Source organism: Elaeis guineensis, chromosome 9, assembly GCF_000442705.2.
Source record: "Elaeis guineensis isolate ETL-2024a chromosome 9, EG11, whole genome shotgun sequence".
NCBI lineage: Eukaryota > Viridiplantae > Streptophyta > Magnoliopsida > Arecales > Arecaceae > Elaeis > Elaeis guineensis.
This window is the reverse complement of record NC_026001.2, coordinates 11,382,821-11,404,672: the sequence shown is the minus strand read 5'-3', so window position 1 is coordinate 11,404,672 and position 21,852 is coordinate 11,382,821. Positions and strand designations below refer to the sequence as shown.

General features: G+C 34.7%; 2 protein-coding genes, 1 non-coding gene and 1 pseudogene across 3 annotated transcripts; all 4 read left to right on the top strand.

Annotated features, from left to right (window-relative positions):
- The first annotated feature begins 5,807 nt into the window (after positions 1-5,807).
- LOC140851561 (putative 12-oxophytodienoate reductase 5) lies at positions 5,808-8,836 on the top strand. The gene is made up of 5 exons (XM_073243356.1): positions 5,808-5,966; positions 6,789-6,929; positions 7,109-7,239; positions 7,515-7,688; positions 7,866-8,836. Exons 1-5 carry the CDS (start codon positions 5,908-5,910, stop codon positions 8,456-8,458), a joined length of 1,098 nt encoding a protein of 365 aa, XP_073099457.1. The 5' UTR covers positions 5,808-5,907; the 3' UTR covers positions 8,459-8,836.
- A 1,815-nt stretch (positions 8,837-10,651) lies between these two features.
- LOC105051592 (putative 12-oxophytodienoate reductase 11) lies at positions 10,652-15,260 on the top strand. Its single transcript, XM_010932120.3, has 5 exons — positions 10,652-10,725; positions 11,839-11,979; positions 12,100-12,230; positions 13,115-13,291; positions 14,506-15,260. The coding sequence occupies exons 1-5, from the start codon at positions 10,667-10,669 to the stop codon at positions 15,075-15,077; spliced, it is 1,080 nt and encodes a 359-aa protein (XP_010930422.2). The 5' UTR covers positions 10,652-10,666; the 3' UTR covers positions 15,078-15,260.
- On the top strand, positions 11,155-11,241 carry LOC114914549 (small nucleolar RNA snoR114). The gene has a single exon (XR_003801894.1). It is a non-coding gene; the product is annotated as a small nucleolar RNA snoR114 (small nucleolar RNA).
- Positions 15,261-17,419: 2,159 nt separating the features above from the next.
- Positions 17,420-21,705, top strand: LOC140851661 (putative 12-oxophytodienoate reductase 11; annotated as a pseudogene).
- Positions 21,706-21,852: the final 147 nt, after the last annotated feature.

Genomic DNA, 21,852 nt, shown 5'->3' with positions numbered 1-21,852 from the left:
CAACATGCGATTTAAATTGAGATGGTACTCTATAGATAAAATAAAATAAAAAATAAAATTACATATAAAGATGCGATTTCAGATAAAATCACAACTTCAACGTGTGATTCTCTATCCTTTTTTTTCCCTTCTCCCAGTGCATCACGCGGCCAACCTTCTATTTTTTTTTTGTTTTCCCTCTCCGCTCTATTGAGGAGCACAGACGAAGGGGCATGGGCAGTCACCGGTGCTCGTATGGGAGCCACAGGGGCTCAGGTTTGCAGGGGCCGAGGGAGGGAAGGGTAGGGGATGACACGGTGCAAGGCCGTGGGGGCTCGGATTCACCGAGGTTGGGGAGAGGAGGTGGTTTGGTGGTCGCACGAAGCTGGATGTGGCCAGAACGGCGGATGCGGTGCAGATGATGGTAGGGCAGAGCCGCGACCTGGGCCTCGTGAGGCGGCCGTGAATCATCAAGGGCGTCGGAGGGGGCGGCGGAAGGAAGGGAAGAGAAGAAAAAATGAAAAAAAAAATATTTTGGTGAAGGAAGAAAAAAATATTATTATATTATTATCAATAATAATTTGAATAATAATAAAATATTATTATTTTATTAATAATAAAATATTATTATTTTTTATTAATAGTAATAAAATATTATTATTATTTTTAATTATTTTTTATTTTTAGTAAAATAATAATAAAATGTTATTATTATTTTTGATTATTTTTTCTCAAAAAATCTAGATTTTTTTAAATATTCTTTTTTAAAAATAATATTTTTATTAATAATTTAAAATATTATTTGTATAATAACAAATCATTTTTAAAAAATTATTTCAAAAAATTTATAATAGAACATTATTTTAAAAAATATTATTTTCAAATAATAATAAAAATATTATTTTTAATAATAATAAAGTTATATTTTTAAAAAATTAAAAAAATAATATTTTAAAAAATAAAAGGAGGGGAGGAAGAAGAGACGAAAATAATAATAAAAAATATTATTTTAAAAAAAATAAAATATTATATAAAAAGTATAATATGTAAGTAGAGAATCCACAGACTTTTCTATCTCCCATGGTTGGGGGAATGGTGGCGGAGGCACCGTAGGCGAGCAAACGGGCCAGTGACGGAACCGAACAAACGAGGGAGCACTAACAGTTGGCACGAATGCAGATGGAGGATGGAGGGGGTGTGGGCCGAGGATGGAAGGGTTTGGGATCGTCGGGCCCGAGAGAGACAAAGAAAAGAAAAAAAATATTATTATTTTATTAATAATAATAACTTAAATAATAATAAATTATTATTATATTTTATTATTATTACTATAATAATATTTTATTATTAATCAAATAATAATATTTTATTTTTAATCAAAAAATAATATTTTCTTATTAATAAAATAATAACATTTTATTATTATTCAAATTATTAATAATAATAACATAATAATATTTTTTTCTAATTTTTTAAAGTATTATTTCTCTAATTTTTTAAAAATATTACTTTATTATTATTAAAAATAATATTTTTATTATTATTTAAAATAATATTTTTTAAAATAATATTTTATTATTAATTTTTGAAATAATTTTTTTAAAAATAATATGTTATTATACAAATAGTATTTTAAATTATTAACAAAAATATTATTTTTAAAAAAGAATATTTAAAAAAATTCAGATTTCTTGATAAAAAATAATCAAAAATAATAATAACATTTTATTACTATTAACCAAAAATAATAATATTTTATTATGAATATTCAAATTATTATTAATAAAAAAATAATAATATATTTTTTTCTATTTTTCTTTCCTTCCCTCCCTCCCGCCGTCCCCCCTCCCCCCCTCGTGCTCCGACGATCTGTAGCCGCCTCGTGAGGCCTAGGTTATGGCTCCGCTCTGCCGTCATTCGCGTCGCACCCGCCGTTCCTGCTGTATTCGGCTTCACGTGACCACCAAACCCTTTCCCCTTCCTGACCCCAGGTGCCTCCCGCACCCCGCATGACTACCCCTCGCACCTTCTGTAGCCCCGCACCACCGCCGTCCCCTCTCTTTCCCTCTCTCGATCCCGACGAACCCAAGCCCTCGTGGCTCCGTATGAGCATCGGTGATTGCCCGTGCCCCTCCATCCGTGCTCCTCGATAAAGAGAAGCGAAAAAGAAAAAAGAGAAAAGGAAGCTCGGCCGTGCGATCGCAGCAGAAGGAAAAAAAAAAAAAAAGCAGAAAAATCATATGTTGAAGATGCGATTTTCTTCATTAAAATCGCATCTTCTACATATAATTTTATTTTTATTTTATTTTATCATCTCAATTTGAAATTACATATTGAATATACCATTTCAAGTCCGAAATTACATTTTCAACATGCAATTTCGCCACATCAGTGTCAACTCATCCTAACTAGGATAGTTTTGGAAATAAATTAGATTTGGAGGTAGATTAAAAAATAAATTTTTAAAAAAATATATTTAAAAAAATCCCTTCACATTTACACCAGCTCTAAAATATCATCACTCCATGATTATATCCACTTGCCCACTCGCTCATAACTGTCTAACCGCTTTTAATCAGTCTTAGCCAATTGCCCGATCATAGATTTGGCACGTTACTCATGTATTTGGAACCTGGCCGCCCTATGGGCCTATGCATGTTTCCTAAAGCAAAAGCTAACGAAGGCCCAGTGGCAATTCAAAATAGAGATGTCAAGGGTGTGGATTCAGTGTAGTTACTGAAAAAATCGAAATGAAAAGTGAAAACTGAAACTCACCATGGTCCCCTAAATTGAAATAGAAATCAAACAAACTTTGAAATAAAATGTTATAACCACCGTGGGAAAAAAAAAAAAAAAAAACGAAAACCAAAATCAAAACTAAAAAACTGAATATCATCAACTTTTTTTTATTTATTTTAAAATTCTTACGTATCAATGATCAAATTAAAGATATAATCCATAATTTTCATAATACAATCCAAAATATGGCTAAATTTATAATATAACATTTCAAATTTATATAAAATAAAATGGATAGTAATGCTAGTTTCGAATCAAGCAATCATTAAAATCAAAATTGAACAATATTTTTTATTTAATTTTAATTAAAATCGTTTGTTTGATTAAAAATAAATAAAATATTCGGATATCCCTCTTCGACATCCCTGATTCGGATGAGTGGCTTCGGCATGACCATGTGCTGATGCAAATATGCAATGCCATCTCACCATTTTGTTGATATTATTTATTTATAATATACCGTACCGTTTCCTGAGGACCTGACGGTCGCAACGGTTCGGTAGTTATAATTTTTATTTTCATTTTGGTAAAACTTCTCGGCCTTTATTGAATTATTGCCAATGATTTGCCCATCATTTCGTCATGACATATGCGGTGACATAAGAGCGACGTAATGCACGAGGGCCAACGTGCAAGAATCAATGAAAGGAGGTATTGATAACGGACAGACAAACGGCACCTTGCCGGCCTGGTATTACTGGATGTGGCACCGTCACATTAATAAACCATTGGCATAGTCACATGAATTTAATGTATAATAAGTATTGATTATACCGAGATTAATTAATGTGACAAAAATCAAAGCTAATTACTTAATATATAATAAAAATTAAATTATCAAAATCTTTTATTTATTATAACTTGTTAAAATATTATATATATATAAATAATAAAAAAAATATATATCTTAGAGGTTGATATTATTTTAATAATAGAAGTTTCTACATGGAGCTCCGTATGTAAAGCTTTTGGTTTATCATATAGATCGTTGTTACTAATGATCAAAATTTTTGCTCGATAATTATTAAATTTATTATTTAATATATAATAAATATTAATGATGTCAGTACTAACATGCTTAAACATTATTAAAGCTTACTATTGCTTAATATGTAAAAGAAATTTGATTATTAAAATTTTTTATTTATTATAATTTATCAAATTATTATAGTGTATTTTAAAAGTAGTTGGAAAAGGGAGAAAGACAATGCACCCTATGCAACATGGGGGTAATATTATTGTTACTCCTAACAATGATGGGTGTTTCTGCATGGACGTCCTTGTATAAAGTGTTTTGTTCGTTATATGGATATCAATAGTGATGGTAGAAATTTTTATTTGATTATCATTAAATTTATTACTTAATACATCATAAAAATTTAGCTATTAAAATTTTTTATTTATTATAATTTATTATATCATTATATTAATAGCTGGAAAAAAAGAAATAATCATAGGGCCAATATTAATGATCTTAGTATCAATGATAGAAATTTTTTGCTAGATCATTATTAATATTTATTAATTAATATTCATCATAAATTAGCTATTTAAGCTATCTATTTGTTATATTATAATATTGTATTTCAAAAATTATTGGAAGAAGGAGAAAAAATTATCTTACGCATTGTATAGCAATTGTGCTAGTATATACCTAAACTAAAGACAGTTAAGATAGAGATTTTAGCCAATATATGGATGTCAGTATTAATATTATAGGTTATTATTAAAATTCATCACTTGAGAAGCAAATATTAATGACGCTAGTATTAATGTGCTTGGCTATCGTTGAAGTTCAATACTTAGTTTGTTATAAAAATTTGATAATTAAATTATTTTATTTATTATAATTTATTATTTTATTGTATTATATTTTAAGAATAATTGAAAAAAAGAAAAATTAATATATTGCATGTCATACTGGATTAGCATTATTAGTGCTAGTATAACTAACAAGAGTTTCTACTCAATTATTATTAAAGTGTATTACTTAATATACAACAAACATTCAAGTGTTGAAGCCTTATTTTTATCAACCATTTATTTTATTTTATTATATTTCAAGAGTAAACCGAAAGAAAAGTAAAAAATTACATCCCATGTATTGTACAAGGCCAATAACAATGATGCTAATATTAATCATGAGCTTTTTCTTATAGATCCTCAATTGGTACACAGTACTCTATTTGCCATATGAATACTAGTGTAAATGATATCAATATTGATGACAGAAATTTTTGCTCGACCATTGTTAAAATTTATTGTTTAATATGTAAAAGAAATTTGATTATGAAGTTTTATATTTATTATAATTTATTATATTATTTATTATATTTCAAAAATAGTCAGATTTTTTTTTAAAAAAAAAAATTATCATGCACATCATGCTAGTTATACGCTAGTTCAGATTTGGATGATGACATTATTTCATTAAAAAATGTTAGATACATGCCTTGATCATTACTGCATGTATACCAAGTACTTAAAAAGAGGTAGCTTGGTACATTCTTTTTTATTTGAGCAGCAGTTGAACGAATTAAAGAGCTCTTCAGGGCCCAAATATCTATCATGTCTCCTGGGCATGGCTGATGGGAGAAACCGCGTGAGCATTGTGGGAAACTCCTATATTCTTATAATTGAATTTTATCTTCTTACATACATAGATATACTTCTATATTCTCATCATTTCTTTCTATATTTATTGAAATGCAAACATCTATTCATGCTTATGGAGATGGACATTTCGCATCGATTGCACTGTTACACTAGAGGTTTCATTTGGCCAAGCAAAAAAAAAAAACATTTTTTCTATTATGCATCATGCTTTTCTTGGAGATTTCACGGTTGACCTACCGAACATGGCCTGCCTCGCTGTTTATGTTTGACTTGGACCAGCTATCCCCACGAGTATTCAATAATGGCGATTTAAATACTCAAGAGTGGGGAAAGGAAACTTTGCCCTTCCCTTTTCGTTCAAATATCCGCTAGCATCCACCCTGCTTCTCTATAAATACCACGCAGCACTCAGTGGGAGGCAAAAGAACGAGAGAACGAGGAAAGCAAAAGAAGAGATTCCACCAACAACCAATTAATTCCAAGAGTCTCGTCTGCGTACATTTTGTCCTTGAGATGGCAGCCATCCCTCTTCTGACTCCACACAAGATGGGAAAGTTTGATCTTTCTCACAGGTCAGCACCTTCTTCATTTCTCTTCTAACGGTAGTAAATATATGTAGCTCTTTAGGATTATTCTAGCCATTATCATGAACCATGCGCAAGATCTATCAAGTTTATTCACATATATTTGATAGACTGTCCAAGTGATTTCTTTTTGTGCATCCTCATTGCTTTGATTTGATCCATTGACCCTCGGAGAAAGAAAAGAAAAAGGCTAAGTCATTGATGCAATCCAGTTGGAGATTTGGCGTGGAAGTACTGGAAAATTGGCGATGGTAGTTCTCAATGCAGGATTTAATGTGCCTTCTTCTTGCTCGAATACAATGATAGCCTTCCGTTTCTCTCTCAGTCACCAAATTTGACCTAGAACAAGACAACCACGTGGGTACATGTGGTGCCATACTATGGGGAAGAGCAACGCTACAAGCATATCAAAAACTCTCCCAGGTCCACGTTGGGGCACTGCACCCAATTAAAGCCATATGTTTTGCATGGGTTATTACTTAGAGTAATCTATTATTTTAGTAATTGTTATTAGCTAAAGAAATCTAGATAGCAATGTTACATTCTTATATTAATAAAATATTATATTATGTTATCAAAGTGTTGTTCTAACGGTGAGAAATTTTTTTAAGGGTAATATTGGTGAGAAATCCTATGCACACACATATGTATGTATGTATGTATGTATGTGTGTGTAGAAAATTCATAAGTATAAAAACCTTCTTGAGTTCTTAGCATAGAAACTAAACCCTAGCCTATTTTCAATTATGGCATATAAAATATAATTTTTATTTTTGTTCTAGAAATATAATTTTTGTTTTTGTTGCTCAGGATTGTTTTGGCACCACTGACGAGAACAAGATCCTATGACAATGTTCCACAACCACATGCTATCTTGTACTACTCTCAGAGGACAACTAAAGGAGGCCTTCTTATAACTGAAGCCACTGGGGTCTCGGATACAGCCCAAGGGTATGACCACTTAGAAGATGTAGTCCATTCTATATGCCATGTCTGTTCTACAGTAAACTTGATGCTGCTTTCAGGAGATGTTCATTAGATCCTATTAAATAGTTAAAAATTCTTCTGTTCATCTTCTATGTTTGAAGGCAAACAGCTCTCAAAGTCTCACTATTTCTCTACCTTTTTAGATATCCGGCCACTCCTGGGATATGGACAAAGGAGCAGGTGGAAGCTTGGAAGCCAATTGTGGATGCCGTCCATGCCAAGGGTGGGCTCTTTTTTTGCCAGCTTTGGCACGTGGGGAGGGTTTCAAATTATGGTATTGTTCTCTGCAGTAGTAGTCCCCCATGACATATATTTAGATTATTCTTAGTACAAACTATATGCAATCAAAAGGATTAAAGTCCTATGCATGTGGCTACATCTGGGCCATGCTCATTTATCATTCATTTGTGCTTGGAGATTCATGGACACATAATGTCTGCATCTCTAGGCATCAGTTAATGATAATCAAGAAACCATTTTGTTTATTTGGAGAAATCTATCCAATAATATGCTACCTATATGCTCCTAACATATTTGTGGGTCACATAGGTTTCCAACCTAATGGACAAGCACCAGTCTCTAGCACAAACAAAGGGATTGCACCTCTTACCCATCATGACGGTAGTGTCGAAGAGTACTCTCCTCCCCGCAGATTAAGAATCGATGAAATCCCTCACATTATCAATGATTTCAGACTCGCTGCTAGGAATGCGATCGAAGCTGGTAATTTATCTTCTTATGCACCTTTTTATTTTTAGAGATCTTACCCACACTCTTTAGTCCTGAAGTTTTTCTTCATTCAATTCTATAAGCAAAAGGGAGAAAAACCATAAGCATGTTGCATGCGCATCATGCTACCAACATAACGAATATTTGATGTACATCTTTTATGATTGGTAGGCTTCGATGGAGTAGAAATTCATGGTGCAAATGGCTATATTATCGAACAATTCATGAAAGATAGCGTCAATGATCGAATTGATGAGTATGGTGGAAGCTTAGAAAATCGATGCCGCTTTGCCTTAGAGATAGTTGAAGCGATCGTTAATGAGATTGGAGCTGATAAAGTTGGAATGCGACTTTCACCTTTCGCCGACTACATGGAGTGTTGGGACTCAAATCCAGAAGCCCTTGGGCTCTACATGGTGGAGGCATTGAACAAATATGGTATTCTTTATTGTCATGTGATTGAGCCCAGAATGTCCATTGTGGATGGGAGGCGTCAAATACCTCACAGATTGCTTTTAATGAGGAAGGCTTTCAAGAAAACTTTTATTGCTGCCGGAGGATACGATAGAGAGGAAGGGAACAAAGTCGTGACTGAAGGTTACACGGATTTGGTGGCCTACGGTCGTTTGTTCTTGGCTAATCCTGACTTGCCTAAAAGATTTGAGCTCAATACTTCTCTCAACAAGTATGATAGATCTACTTTTTATACACCAGATCCTGTTGTTGGGTATACAGACTATCCATTTCTCGGGTCTACTGCATAAAATCTTGAGCCTATATCTTCTGCAATGGTTTCTCCACATAATTTATTGTACTCGTAAGGTGTGTTTCCTCTACCATTGAGGTGGTTATGTTTCTGGCAATAAAAAAAAAATGTAGTATGGTGGTTTTTGGAGAGTGGTATGGTACTTTAGAATTGCTGCTGTAACCGAGAAATTTTACTGCAAAATAAGCATTCAGCAATCTTTCACCTATTACTTTGCTCCATTTTGTGGCACAATTCACAATGATGATTCAAATAAAGCAACGGCATTCAACCAAATCATCAACTGAGTGATTTTTTTTTTTTAAAGCGACAATGTGAGTTATTTAAGCATTTTAATAGTATTTTTATTTCTTTTTCTGATGAGAGAGGCCTACCAAATGTAAATTGAAATCCTCGGGCATTCATGAATTATGCAAAACATTTACAATTATTTTGTTATTTAAAGAGAAACAAGAGAAATATATTTTTCCAAGATTATAAACAAATGTATCAAATATATGACTAATAAAAAATTATTAATCACATATATCGTGCATAAGAAGATATTATTGCAATAACCATGCACGCATTACATGTTGAAGCCTAGTGAAATTAATATATTATTTGATTTTCAAGTTTTTTGTGTTGATTGATGGACTTCTTTTATCTCTCCTAAGTTAGCTTCTATTGGAGTTATTTTTAAATTGGATAGGTTCCAGAAGTTGCCATCTATCGTGGATGTGTTTAAATTAGAAATGTTTAACTCTACGTCGTCTATGTAATGATAATGACCCTGCATATTCTGCTTTATCCAATAGTCTAGTATTCTAAGATCGGTTTATAGTGGATTGACTAAACTAAACCCTTTCAATCTAGTGACATCAGAGCTAGATGTACTCGTCAAGATTAAGTCAAGATCCTCTTTATTTTATTTGATAAATTGGATATATTAAACCAATCTAGAATAAATAGATATGAGGGAATAAGCAAATAAAATATTAAAAAATTTAGTAGGAATATTTGAAAAAATCATCTATAGAGTAGATCTAATATGATCAGCCATATATGATGTCATCCAATTTAATTTTTTAATAAATTATATATATTAAATCAATCTAAAATACACCTATGGGAATTAACAAATAAAATATTCAAAAATTTAATTGGAACATCTGATAAAGTCATCTATTGAGTAAATCTAGTATGGTTAGTGACATATGACATCATCCGATTTATAGTTTGCTTCTCCATAAACATGTGTGCCTGCAAAAGATTTTAGAGCTATTCTTATATTCTAACAATCCTGTCAAAATGGATAAGAACCAATCTCAAAAGATACTACTCCAGATAATTATCTAACAAAGGTCAAAAAATTTATGACATTCTATAGCATATTATGACTTCTTATACTGGATGTCATAATATGATCTAGAAAATTATGACATCTTGTGCATATTATGACATTCTGCATCAAATTATGATTTTCTGCATGCAGGATGTCATAATATGACTCAGAAGATTATAATATGATCTAAGATATCATAATATGGAAAGAGTATTTTTATCCAACAATTTTCAAATGCGCATTTAATTATTGCAGCTTTATATTTTCGTTTGAAAATTTTGAATGATGAAAATATTTCCATTCTTTAAAAAAAATTATGATATTCTGTACATATTATGACATCCTGTATTATAATATGATATTATATAAATAAAAATTATGATTTTCTGAATGCAGGATGTTATAATATGAACATAGAATGTTATAATTTTTTTAAAAAATAAAAATATTTTTATCATTTAAAATTTTAAATAAAAAAATAAAATTATAGATATTAAATATAATAAAAAATAATAATTATATAGATCAATGGATAAAATAGTGTGCTTCACATCAGATTTTCTATATGCCCACGGTGCACAAAGAATTTTCCCCACAATTTAACCTATGGTATCAGATCTGAGACTTGGCCGGGCCGGAACGGAGCCAAGAAATTTCATTTACCCCATACCCAGGCCCGAGTACCAAAACCCCGGACGTCAACCTCCGTGCGCGACGTTGCCCATGGGCAATGGGAAGTGGGAAAGCGCCGTGCTACGACAAAAAGAAGAGACGGAAGCAGGGCAAATTAAGGCCGGCCTCGGGAGCAAAGCAGTAGAGGCCAATTTTCTTTATTTCCTCCTTTCTGTTATTGTTTTAGTTTTTCTTCCTGGGGAACGATAGATGGCTCCAATTCCTCTTCTCACTCCTTACAAAATGGGTAGATTCCATCTCTCCCACAGGTCAGTGACCATCTACTCCAAGCTCTCATTTTTTCCCCACTAGGATTTGAGCGTTTTTTTGTTAAGCAAGTGGGAGACTAGAACAACTCCACGGCTCCAGCAGTCTCATCATTTGATGTCTGGGGTTGTTGGGAATTTCGATCCATGTTTGGTGGGAAGCCTTTTTGTTCTCTATTTTTAATCTCTACTTATGGGTTCACTTTTCTCGTGTTAACAATAATTAAGATTTTTTGCGAAAAAAAAAAAAAAAAAGAAAAGCTTTTTATCTTATAAGTATGCTTTATTTCACTTTTCTTTTTGAGGAAAAAAAAGGAAGAAAGAAAATCGAACCACAGCACCAGAGGAAGGTGGCGCAGTTGGCCGGCGTGTAAGCCTTATACCTATCCTGAGGTCGAGGGAGCCTCTCTTACCCAGAATAACGCCCTCCTAGAGCGATGAGGACAACCGCGCTCGAGTGATGCTGGGGGCATCACAACAACCGTCTGATCATCGGACAATGACAGCGCTCCTGAGCTCTTTTTATCTTTTTTTTTTTTTTATTTTTTTTTTTACCAAAGAACACAAATTCAATTTTCCTTTTTAAATTTTATGGGTGGCCTTTGCCTCCCCTTCAATTCAGAAAAAAAAAAAAACAAATTCAAGCTAAAAACGTTGTAAATAAGCAAAATCTCCGCCAAACAATAAAAAGGGAAGAAGGGAAAAACAAAGGTTAATTACCTTCTCTGAGAAGCATCTATCCACATGAAAATAGTGCCAACAAAATCCATTAGGAACTTAATTAAAAAATGATGAATTGCTCATTGGAATTCTATTGTAACTAAAAAGCATCTCCAAATTATAATCCTATCCATGATGTGTTGTTTTTTTTTTTTTTTTTTTTTCTTTTTTATACTCTATGGACTTGTTTGGTTTGTGGTGAGAAAATAGAATTTTCTCTCTACAGAATGTTTTATCTAAAATGCTGATGTCTGGATATATGATATCTGAAAAAATAATTTTTGCATATTTGACTGACTATGAATGTGTGCAGTGTGTGTGGTGCTTGAAAGAACAGCTTAACCCAGATTGCTATGATTTTTTAATGCTTTTATTTTTCATTTTGAAACTCTTTAGGATAGTTTTGGCACCATTAACAAGACAGAGGTCCTTTGGCAACGTTCCCCAACCTCATGCCATCTTGTATTACTCTCAGCGGGCCTCCAAAGGTGGCCTTCTTATAGCTGAGGCTACTGGAGTTTCGGACACTGCTCAAGGGTAATATCCTTCAGTCCCAAACTCGGTTAATTATGTATCTATGTCTTTTAATTCAAGATAATATTTCTTGATTTTTTTTTTTTCTACTGGCTGAGACTATAACATATTTTTCAACATTAGGTACCCAAACACGCCCGGCATTTGGACAAAAGAGCAGGTGGAAGCATGGAGACCTATCGTGGATGCGGTTCATAAGAAGGGTGGCATCTTCTTTTGCCAGATTTGGCATGTGGGGAGAGTTTCAAATTATAGTATATATATCTATCTGACCCTTTTACCTTCATCATTTATCTCGCACATCTTTCATTGAGTTGATGCAAACTCATAGGCTTAATGTCAAACACCTTCTTATGTAATAATTGCATAATTATGCAACACTTATTGATTCAGTCACTTTGTCTAGCAAGTTCCAAATGTCTGTAAAAAATTTAAAAAATATATATATGTTGACGACAATCAGAACTCAGCCAATACCCTTTAATAATAAGTGATCATCTCTTTTCATATACAACCAGAACTCATGAGTTCTTTTGCCTTGTAAGCAGCTCTTCTGTTTTCAAAAATATTGTTAAATAAACTCCAGATGCAAGCTGCAGAGGTTCTTATATTTCTCTTCCCAAATCCAGAATCTGTTATTTCCTCCCTCATTCTTCCATTGTTTAATGGTATCACACCATGGATCAACATGATCAGCTGCATGCTGGTCCATGCTGGCCGTGCCATGCCATGCATGTGATGCGAGGTGCATGTTGTCATGTGCCATCTGTCATTGCATGCAGGGGCTATATGCAGCAGTACCGAGCCAACTATATATTCACCAGCATGGACACTGGTGCCAGCTTTCAAAACCTTGATTAAATGCATGTCAACCTGTGGCATTTTATGAACACTTAACACCATTCAGAAAATTGATACATACTGATAACTTATATTTCATGGAATGATAAATAATTTGTTGTATCCGTGCTGCATGCACTCCTAAAACATTAATCATAAGCACCTGCAAGAGGTTATATGAATGCAGAAAAAATACAGAGAAAATTGTCTTGGTGGAGTTCTTCTGCGGTACTTCTTCATAAATTTGCGTTTGATAAGGTCCAGTTTTCATCTGATGCGCTCATTTGCTTTGTTGTAGCTTTTCAGCCTAATGGGCAAGCTCCAATCTCATGTACCGACAAGCCAATAGTATCTAAAGTGCGAGCTAATGGTGTTGATGTTTTACGGTTCTCACCTCCTCGGCGGTTGGCTACCGAAGAGATCCTTTTGATTGTCAATGATTTCAGAATTGCTGCTAAGAATGCGATAGAAGCTGGTAAGAGTCATGTACTCCTTTCAGTTTAAGTTGGTGATCAAGATACTGCTAGATAAGAGAGCCAGTACTATTGTGAATGGACATGGAGTCTTTTGCCAAGACCCACTGTGCCCAACCTAAGCCAGGTTCCAACCTTTGGTCATCCCTCAGATCAAGAAATTAGTACATCTAGTTCATAGGTAAAATATGTATCTACAGTTTGTCAGTCCGTTCGCCCTTAAAGGCTACCTAGTTCTTCTTTCCTCTGCACATTGGGAAAAGCTGGACTTTTCCATGAGTATCAGAAGTAGCATCTGAGAAGCCTGAGATACCTAGGAAATTGTTGACAATTGATATGTATGCAAGCAAAAGAATTTAAAACACATAAATGTTTCATATAAGAAGTGTCATTCAGTTCCCTAGTCAGTGGACCATGGAAGGAGCATTATGCCATGCAGGTTCCCCTTAAGCAATTAGGTTCAGATTATAAAATCGCTGCAACACATGCTTTAAGCATAAAGTTTTCTGTCCCACTTGCATTGAGTACATCTGAGAGCCTTAGTAATCAAAATTCAGAACCAAGCAAGCTTTCTAACCCTATAGTGACTGTAACTTTATCATGATTTTTAAGTTGCACATATATGGAAGGAGTGTTCCACATATTGGCTAAATTTGGTGGAAAAAAAAACTTTTTTTTTCTTTTTTTATTTTAGGGGAGGGGGATGTGGGGGGTTATGGAGCTTGAAGAGTTATTAATGGAGTAGAAGAAGACAGTCTCAGTTCGAAATTTATCAATGTCACCGATAAAAAATAATTACTTTAGAGAATTATTTTTTGGATCAAGTAAATAATGCCAGCTTTCTATATTCCTTTTGCCAACTTTACTACATGCCCTGCATAGATTTTTTGAGATCTTATTGCTTCCTAATAAATTTATTGTTCCCATCTATGTTCTTTGTGCTGGCATTGATCCCGGGACATTTCCTGAATGCTTTAGATGTCTCTTTGCCTATCTAGGATGGCAAGTTATGCAGCATGCTATAAGCCTTCAATTGATCATCATTCATATGGTAGCTACACTGCCTTCAGACTAGTTTAAATAGCTACACTGATTGGGCATCAATCTGATGGTATTCCACCATTTATATTATCAGAAAAAAGAAAAAAAAAAGAAATTAGTCTTCATCCATAAAGTTTTCTCCAACTTATCATTATTGTTATTCCTTGATACGTAGGTTTCGATGGAGTTGAGATCCATGGAGCCCATGGATATTTGATTGATCAGTTTCTGAAGGACCAAATCAACGATCGGACAGATCAATATGGTGGCAGCATGGAGAATCGTTGCCGCTTTGCACTCGAAATAGTACAGGCTGTGGTTGATGAGATTGGAGCTGACAGAGTTGGAATAAGGCTTTCCCCCTATACTGCAGGTGATTCTGATCCAGATGCTCTTGGTCTCTATATGGTCAATTCTCTGAACAAATTTGGGATCTCGTATTGCCATATGGTGGAACCAAGTATGGCCAAAGAAGGAGAAAAGGTTGAAACTCCTCACTCTCTTCTTCCTATGAGGAAAGCATTCAAGGGAACATTTATTGCTGCTAGAGGCTATAATAAAGAAGAAGGCAACAAAGCTGTTTCTAGTGGCTATGCTGATCTGGTTGCATATGGGCGCCTGTTCTTGGCTAATCCTGATCTTCCTCAAAGATTTGAGTTGGATGCTCCACTTAACAACTATAACAGTTCTACTTTTTACACTCCTGATCCAGTTGTTGGATATACAGACTACCCATTCCTTTGTTAAATACTTGGTGTGGGGGAGAATAGCAAATATAACATATCCTACCATTTGTGCTATGACAATAATAAATCATTTGTCTTGAGCATTCATTGTTTCATTATGCATGTTCTTATGGATTTTGTTGCAGTTCCGCTTATATGATGTAATACTGATAACCCATCACCTTCTAACATAATGGTTCCCTGGTGTCTTTTGCATTTGGCTTCTATGTTATTGTAAAGAGGGCTGCCTTCCTTTTCCTCGGTCAATTCCTCGTGTATATATAATTCCTACTTTCTTTCTTTTGTTTTTTGTTTTGGTTTTTATTCTTTTGTTTTGTTTTGTTCATGTTGGTGTTTGTGGCTGTCCTGTGTGAAATAAACTCTTTCATAATGTTAAATAAATGGAATATTGATTAGTGGGCTGTTTCATGATAACTTGTTCAAATATCCAAAGCCAGACCCTCCAGGACAATGGCTCATGTAATATGTTAAATATTTAATCAATTTTTGTAGCCCGACAGGTGCCTCTTGCTCGTTGGCTTTGGTCCCACATCATAGATATTAGGACTGAGCATGAATTAGATTGGATCGGATTACAAAAAAATTGATCTAACCGAATCCAATCGAATTGAAAAAAATTCAATCTACTGCCGACCATTTATCTTATATAAACCATTTGAAATCGAAATTAATAGTTTGTAGCGAATTCGGATGGATTGTATCGATTTGGATTTCAATGTTGATCCAATATTAATTTTAAACATCACAAATTAATATATTATTTAATTTATATAGAAAATAAAATATAATAATTTTATAACATCCATAAGTCAGTACATAATATGTCATAGTTGTCAATTTCTAATTCTCTAAATAGCTTAAGAATTGAAAATACTATATCGGTCGGTCAGATTCAGTTTCAGATTAAAAATGCAGAATCCGAATCTAATCGTAATTAATTGAATTTTTTATGAATTATAATATGATTCAACCTGATTCAATCGATCGAAATTAATGTTTATTAGATCGGATTAGATGAGTTTCTTCGGATTTTGATTATTTGCTGAGCCCTAATGAATATTTCAATCAATTTTTGACAAATTTGACAAGTCTTCTTTCTGCTTATCCTCATTTTGATTGTCTTAGATATCTACCTTCACAAATCTTGTAGCCCAGATTCAAGATCCTTCGATTCATGCTCAGATTTTCTACTTAACATGCTTTCTATCTTGCTGATTCTTCTTGGTTTCTTTCAATTTACTTGTTTCTGACTCCATTTATTTTGCCGCAACCATTCAGGCATCCTCATCTCTCTCTGTCATTGTTCTTCTATGGGTAGTGTACGATTGAAAATAACTTTTCCTAAATGTATCAGTGTTCTTCCGGTTAGAGTGAGTACTTCTTATAACGAGTCCGTCTTCTCCTTTGTTTCGCTATTTCAACCTCCAGAACTATAGGTTAGATGCTAAATTAGGAACGACAACCTTTGGTTTTGAGCAGGACCACTCCAATTTCTCTTAACCTAGGAAAATTTTTTGTGCACCGCATGTGGTGTAGAAAGTCCAATATAGAGTATATCATTTTATGTGATTGGTCTATGTAGCCATCACTTTTTAATGCATATTTAATGTTTACAGTACCACCTTTTCATTTAAAAATTTTATATAATGAAAATAATCCTATCATTTGAAAAAAAATTATGACAACCTGTGGCATATTGTGATTTTCTATATACAGGATATCATAATATGGTTCAGAAAATTATGACATCTTATGCATATTATGACATCCTATGTCAAATTATGACTTTCTGCATATATGATGTCATAATATAATTCAGTATATCATAATATAAAAGGGATATTTTTGTTCAACCACTTTCCAATGCGCATTTAATGTCTGCAGTTTTATTTTTTTATTTAAAAATTTTGAATGACGAAAATATTCTTATTTTTTGAAAAAAATTATGACATCCTGTACATATTACGACATCCTGCATTATATTATGACATCTTGTGGACAAAAATTATGACTTTTTGGATGCAGAATGTCATAATATGGACGTAGGATATCATAATTTTTTTAAAAAATAAAAATATTTTTATTATTTAAAATTTAAATAAAAAATAAAATTATAAATATTTAATATATATTAAAAAATAATACTTATATAATTTAATCGAATAAGATGGCACGTTTTACATTGGATTTTGTACACCGGTGCACAAAGAATTTTAACCTATGGTTTCAGTTGTAAGACCGGGCCAGACAGGGCCGGAACGGAGCCCAAGAACATTTCATCGATACCATACCCAGGTGGGGCCTGAGCCCGGCCCGAGTACCGACCCCTTGGACGCAGAGGTTTATGCGCCACGTTGCCCACGGCGGCACGGTGCATTGGCGGTGGGAAAACGTCCCTGGCTCCCTGCTATGACTGGAGAAGGGAAGGCAGGTGGACAAAAGGCCTCGGTAATAGAGGGAGGAGAAGAGGCCGGTTTTCTTTATTTTCTCCTTCCTGTTCTTGTTTTAGTTTCTTTTTCTTGGTCAAGGAGAGATGGCTCGAATTCCTCTTCTCACTCCTTACAAGATGGGTAGATTCGATCTCTCCCACAGGTCAGTGACCATCTTTTCCTGCTCTCATTTTTTTCCCCCTAGGATTTGAGCGTTTTTTATTAAGCAAGGGGGAAACTAGACCAAGTCCATGGCTCCAGCTGTTTCATCATTTGATGTCTGGGGTTTTTTGGGCATTTCGATCCATACAAGGTCGGAAGCCTTTTTGTTCACTATTTTTAATCTCTACTTATGGGTTCACTTTCCTCGTGTTAACAGTAATCAAATTTTAGCTTTTTATCTTTGAAATGTGATTTGATCCTCTTTTCTTCTTAAGGAAAAAAAGGAAGAAAGAAACCAAACAACACATTCAAACAATGAAAAGGAAACAAGGGGAAAATAGTTAACTTACCTTGTCTGAGAAGCATTTATCCAAATGAAAATGCTGCTGCAAAATCCATCAAGAACTTGATTAAAAAAATGATGAATTACTCACTGGAATGCTATTACAGCTAAAAGCATCTTCAAATTATAATCCTATCTATTATGTGTTATTAGTTTTTTGTTTACTCTATGGACTCGTGCGGTTTGCGGGAAAAATTTTCCCTCACTAGGATGTTTCGTTGACAACAGGTATATGATGCTTGGAAAAGTAGTTTAACCAGGGTCGCTATGATATTTTTGATGCTTTTATTTGTTTTTCATTTTGAAACTATTTAGGATAGTTTTGGCACCATTGACAAGGCAGAGGTCCTTTAGCAACGTTCCCCAGCCTCATGCCATCTTGTATTACTCTCAGCGGGCCTCCAAAGGTGGCCTTCTTATAGCTGAGGCCACAGGAGTTTCGGACACTGCTCAAGGGTAAAATACTTCAGTCCCAAACTCGTTAATTATATATCTATGTCTTTTTTAATTCAAGATAATACTTCTTGTAATTTTTTTTTTTCTTTTTGGATGGCTGAGGCTATAATCTATTTTTCAACACTAGGTACCCAAACACGCCCGGCATTTGGACAAAAGAGCAGGTGGAAGCATGGAGACCTATTGTGGATGCAGTTCATGAGAAGGGTGGCATCTTCTTTTGCCAGATTTGGCATGCGGGGAGAGTTTCAAATTATGGTACATCTATCTGACTCTTTTACCTTCATTTATCTTGTACATCTTCTATTGAGTTGATGCAAACTCATAGGCTTAACCTCAAACACCTTATACTATATGTTTGTGCGATTATGAAATACTTATTGATTCAATCACTTGGTCTGGCAAGTTCCAAATGTCTGGAAAAAATCAAAAGAGATATTGACGACAATGTGGTTATTGCTTCTATATCTCTTTCCTGTACAAAATGTGAAGTCGGAACTCAACCAATACCCTTTAATAATAAATGATTATCTCTTTGATATATAACCAGAACTCATGAGTTCCTTTGCCCTCTAAGCAGCTCTTCTGTTTTCGAAAGTATTGTTAAATAAACTCCAGATGCCAGCTGCAGAGCCTCTCGCAAAAGCATATCTCCCATGAATAAATTCAATGTTTTCTGCTATGGGTACTCGTATTGGTCCTCCTCCCGAATTCAGAAGCTGTTGTTTCCTCCCTCATTCTTCCATTGTTTAATGGTATCACACCATGAATCAGCATGATCAGCTGCATGCTTGTCCATGCTGGCCGTGCCATGCCTTGCCAGGTGCATGCTGTCATGTGTCATCTGTCATCAAATGCGGGGGCCATGCAGCAGTACGGAGCAAACTACTCACCAGCATGGATGCTGGTGCTGGCGTTTAAACCTTGATTAAGTGTTTGTCAACACATGGCATTTTATGAACACTTCCAATATTACACCATTCATAAAATTGATACATACTGATAACCTATATGTCATGGAATGATAAATAATTTGTTGTATCCCTGTTGCATGCACTCCCAAAACATTAATCATAAGCACCTGCAAGAGGTTATATGAATGCAGAAAAAATACGAAGAAAGTTGTCTTGGTGGAGTTCTTCTACTGTACTTCTTCATAAGTTACTTTTGATAAGGTGCAGTTTTCATCTGATCCACTCATTTGCTTTGTTGTAGATTTTCAGCCTAATGGACAAGCTCCAATATCATGTACTGACAAGCCACTAGCACCTCAAGTGCGAACTAATGGCGACATTGCACGGTTTGCACGTCCTCGGCAGTTGGCTACAGAAGAGATCCCTTTGATTGTCAATGATTTCAGAATTGCTGCTAAGAATGCGATAGAAGCTGGTAAGAATCATGTATTCTATCAGTTTTAGTAGGCGAACAAGTTACCGCCACATAGGAGAGCCAGTATTGTGAATGGACATGAAGTCTTTTGCCAAAACCTACTATGCCCAACCTAAGCCAAGTTCTGACCTTGTACCTCAGATCAAGAAATTAGTACAGCTAGTCATTGGTAAGATATGCATCTGCAGTCTGTTGGTCCTTTCCCCTAAAGGCTACCTAATTCTTCTTTCATCTGCTCATTGGGAAAAGCTGGACTTTCCTATGAATATCAGAAGTAGCAGCTGAGAAGCCTGAGATACCTAGGAAATTGTTGACAATTAATATGTATATGCGAAAAAGAATTTAAAACACATAAATGCTCAAATAAGAAGTGTTATTCAGTTTCCCTAGTCAGTGGACCATGAAGGAGCATTATCTCATGCAGGTTTCCCTTAAGCAGTTAGGTTCAGTTAACAAAATCACTGCAACACATGATTTATGCATAAAGTTCTCTGTGACACTTGCATTTAGTACATCTGAGAGCTCAGGCAATAAATATAAAGTTCTCTATCCCACCTGCATTGAGCACATCTAAGAGCCCCAATAATCAAACTTCAGAACCAAGCAAGCTTTGTAACCCTGTAGTGACTGTCACTTTATCATGATTTTTAAGTTGCACATATATTGAAGGGGTGTTCCACATATTGGCTAAATTTGGTGGAAGAGTTTTTTTCCTTTCCCTTTTTTTGGGGGGTTTTGAGGGGAGGGGGATGTGGGGGGTTAAAGAGCTTGAAGAGTTATTAATGGAGTAGATGGAGACAGTCTTAATTTGAAATTTAGCTATTTCACCCAAAAAAGAAATAATTACTCTAGAGAATTATTCTTCGGATCATGTAAACAATGCCATCTTTCTATGTTCCTTTGGCCAACTCTAGTACATGCCCTGCAGGGATTTTTTGGGATCTTATTGCTTCTTAATAAACTTACTGAACCCATCTATGTTCTCTTATTGGTATTGCCCTGGGCATTTCCTGAATGCTTTGGATGTCTCTTTGCCTATCTAAGATGGTAATTTATGCAGCATGCTATAAGCCTTCAATTGATCATCATTCACATGGTAGCTACACTGCCTCTAGACTAGTTTAAATAGCTAAACTGATTGGGCATCAATCTGATGGTATTTCACCATTCATATTATCAGAAAAAAGAAAAGAAAAGGGTCTTCATCCAAAAAGTTTTCTCCAGCTTATCATTATTGTTATTCCTTGATGCATAGGTTTCGATGGAGTGGAGATCCATGGAGCCCATGGATATTTGGTTGATCAGTTCCTGAAGGACCAAGTCAACGATCGGACAGACCAATATGGTGGCAGCCTGGAAAATCGTTGCGCTTTGCACTAGAAATAGTACAGGCTGTGGTTGATGAGATTGGAGCTGACAGAGTTGGAATAAGGCTTTCCCCCTATGCTAACTACATGGAAGCAGGCGATTCCGACCCAGATGCACTTGGTCTCTATATGGTCAATTCTTTGAACAAATTTGGGATCTCGTATTGCCATATGGTGGAACCGAGGATGGTTAAATTAGGAGAAAGGGTTGAAACTCCTCACTCTCTTCTTCCTATGAGGAAAGCATTCAAGGAACATTTATTGTTGCTGGAGGCTATAACAGAGAAGAAGGCAATAAAGCTGTTTCTAGTGGCTATGCTGATCTGGTTGCATACGGGCGCCTATTCTTGGCTAATCCTGATCTTCCTCAAAATTTGAGTTGGATGGTCCACTTAACGACTATAACCGGAGTACGTTTTACATTCCGGATCCAGTTGTTGGATTACAGACTATCCATTTCTTTGTTAAGTACTTAGTGTGAATAAGAACAGCAAATATGACATGTCTTAACATATGTTTGTTACTGATTAAGGTGCTATGACAATTATGGATCATTTGTCTGGAGCATTCTTTGTTTCATTATGCATGTTCTTATGGATTTTGTTGCAGTTCTGCTTATGTGCTATAATA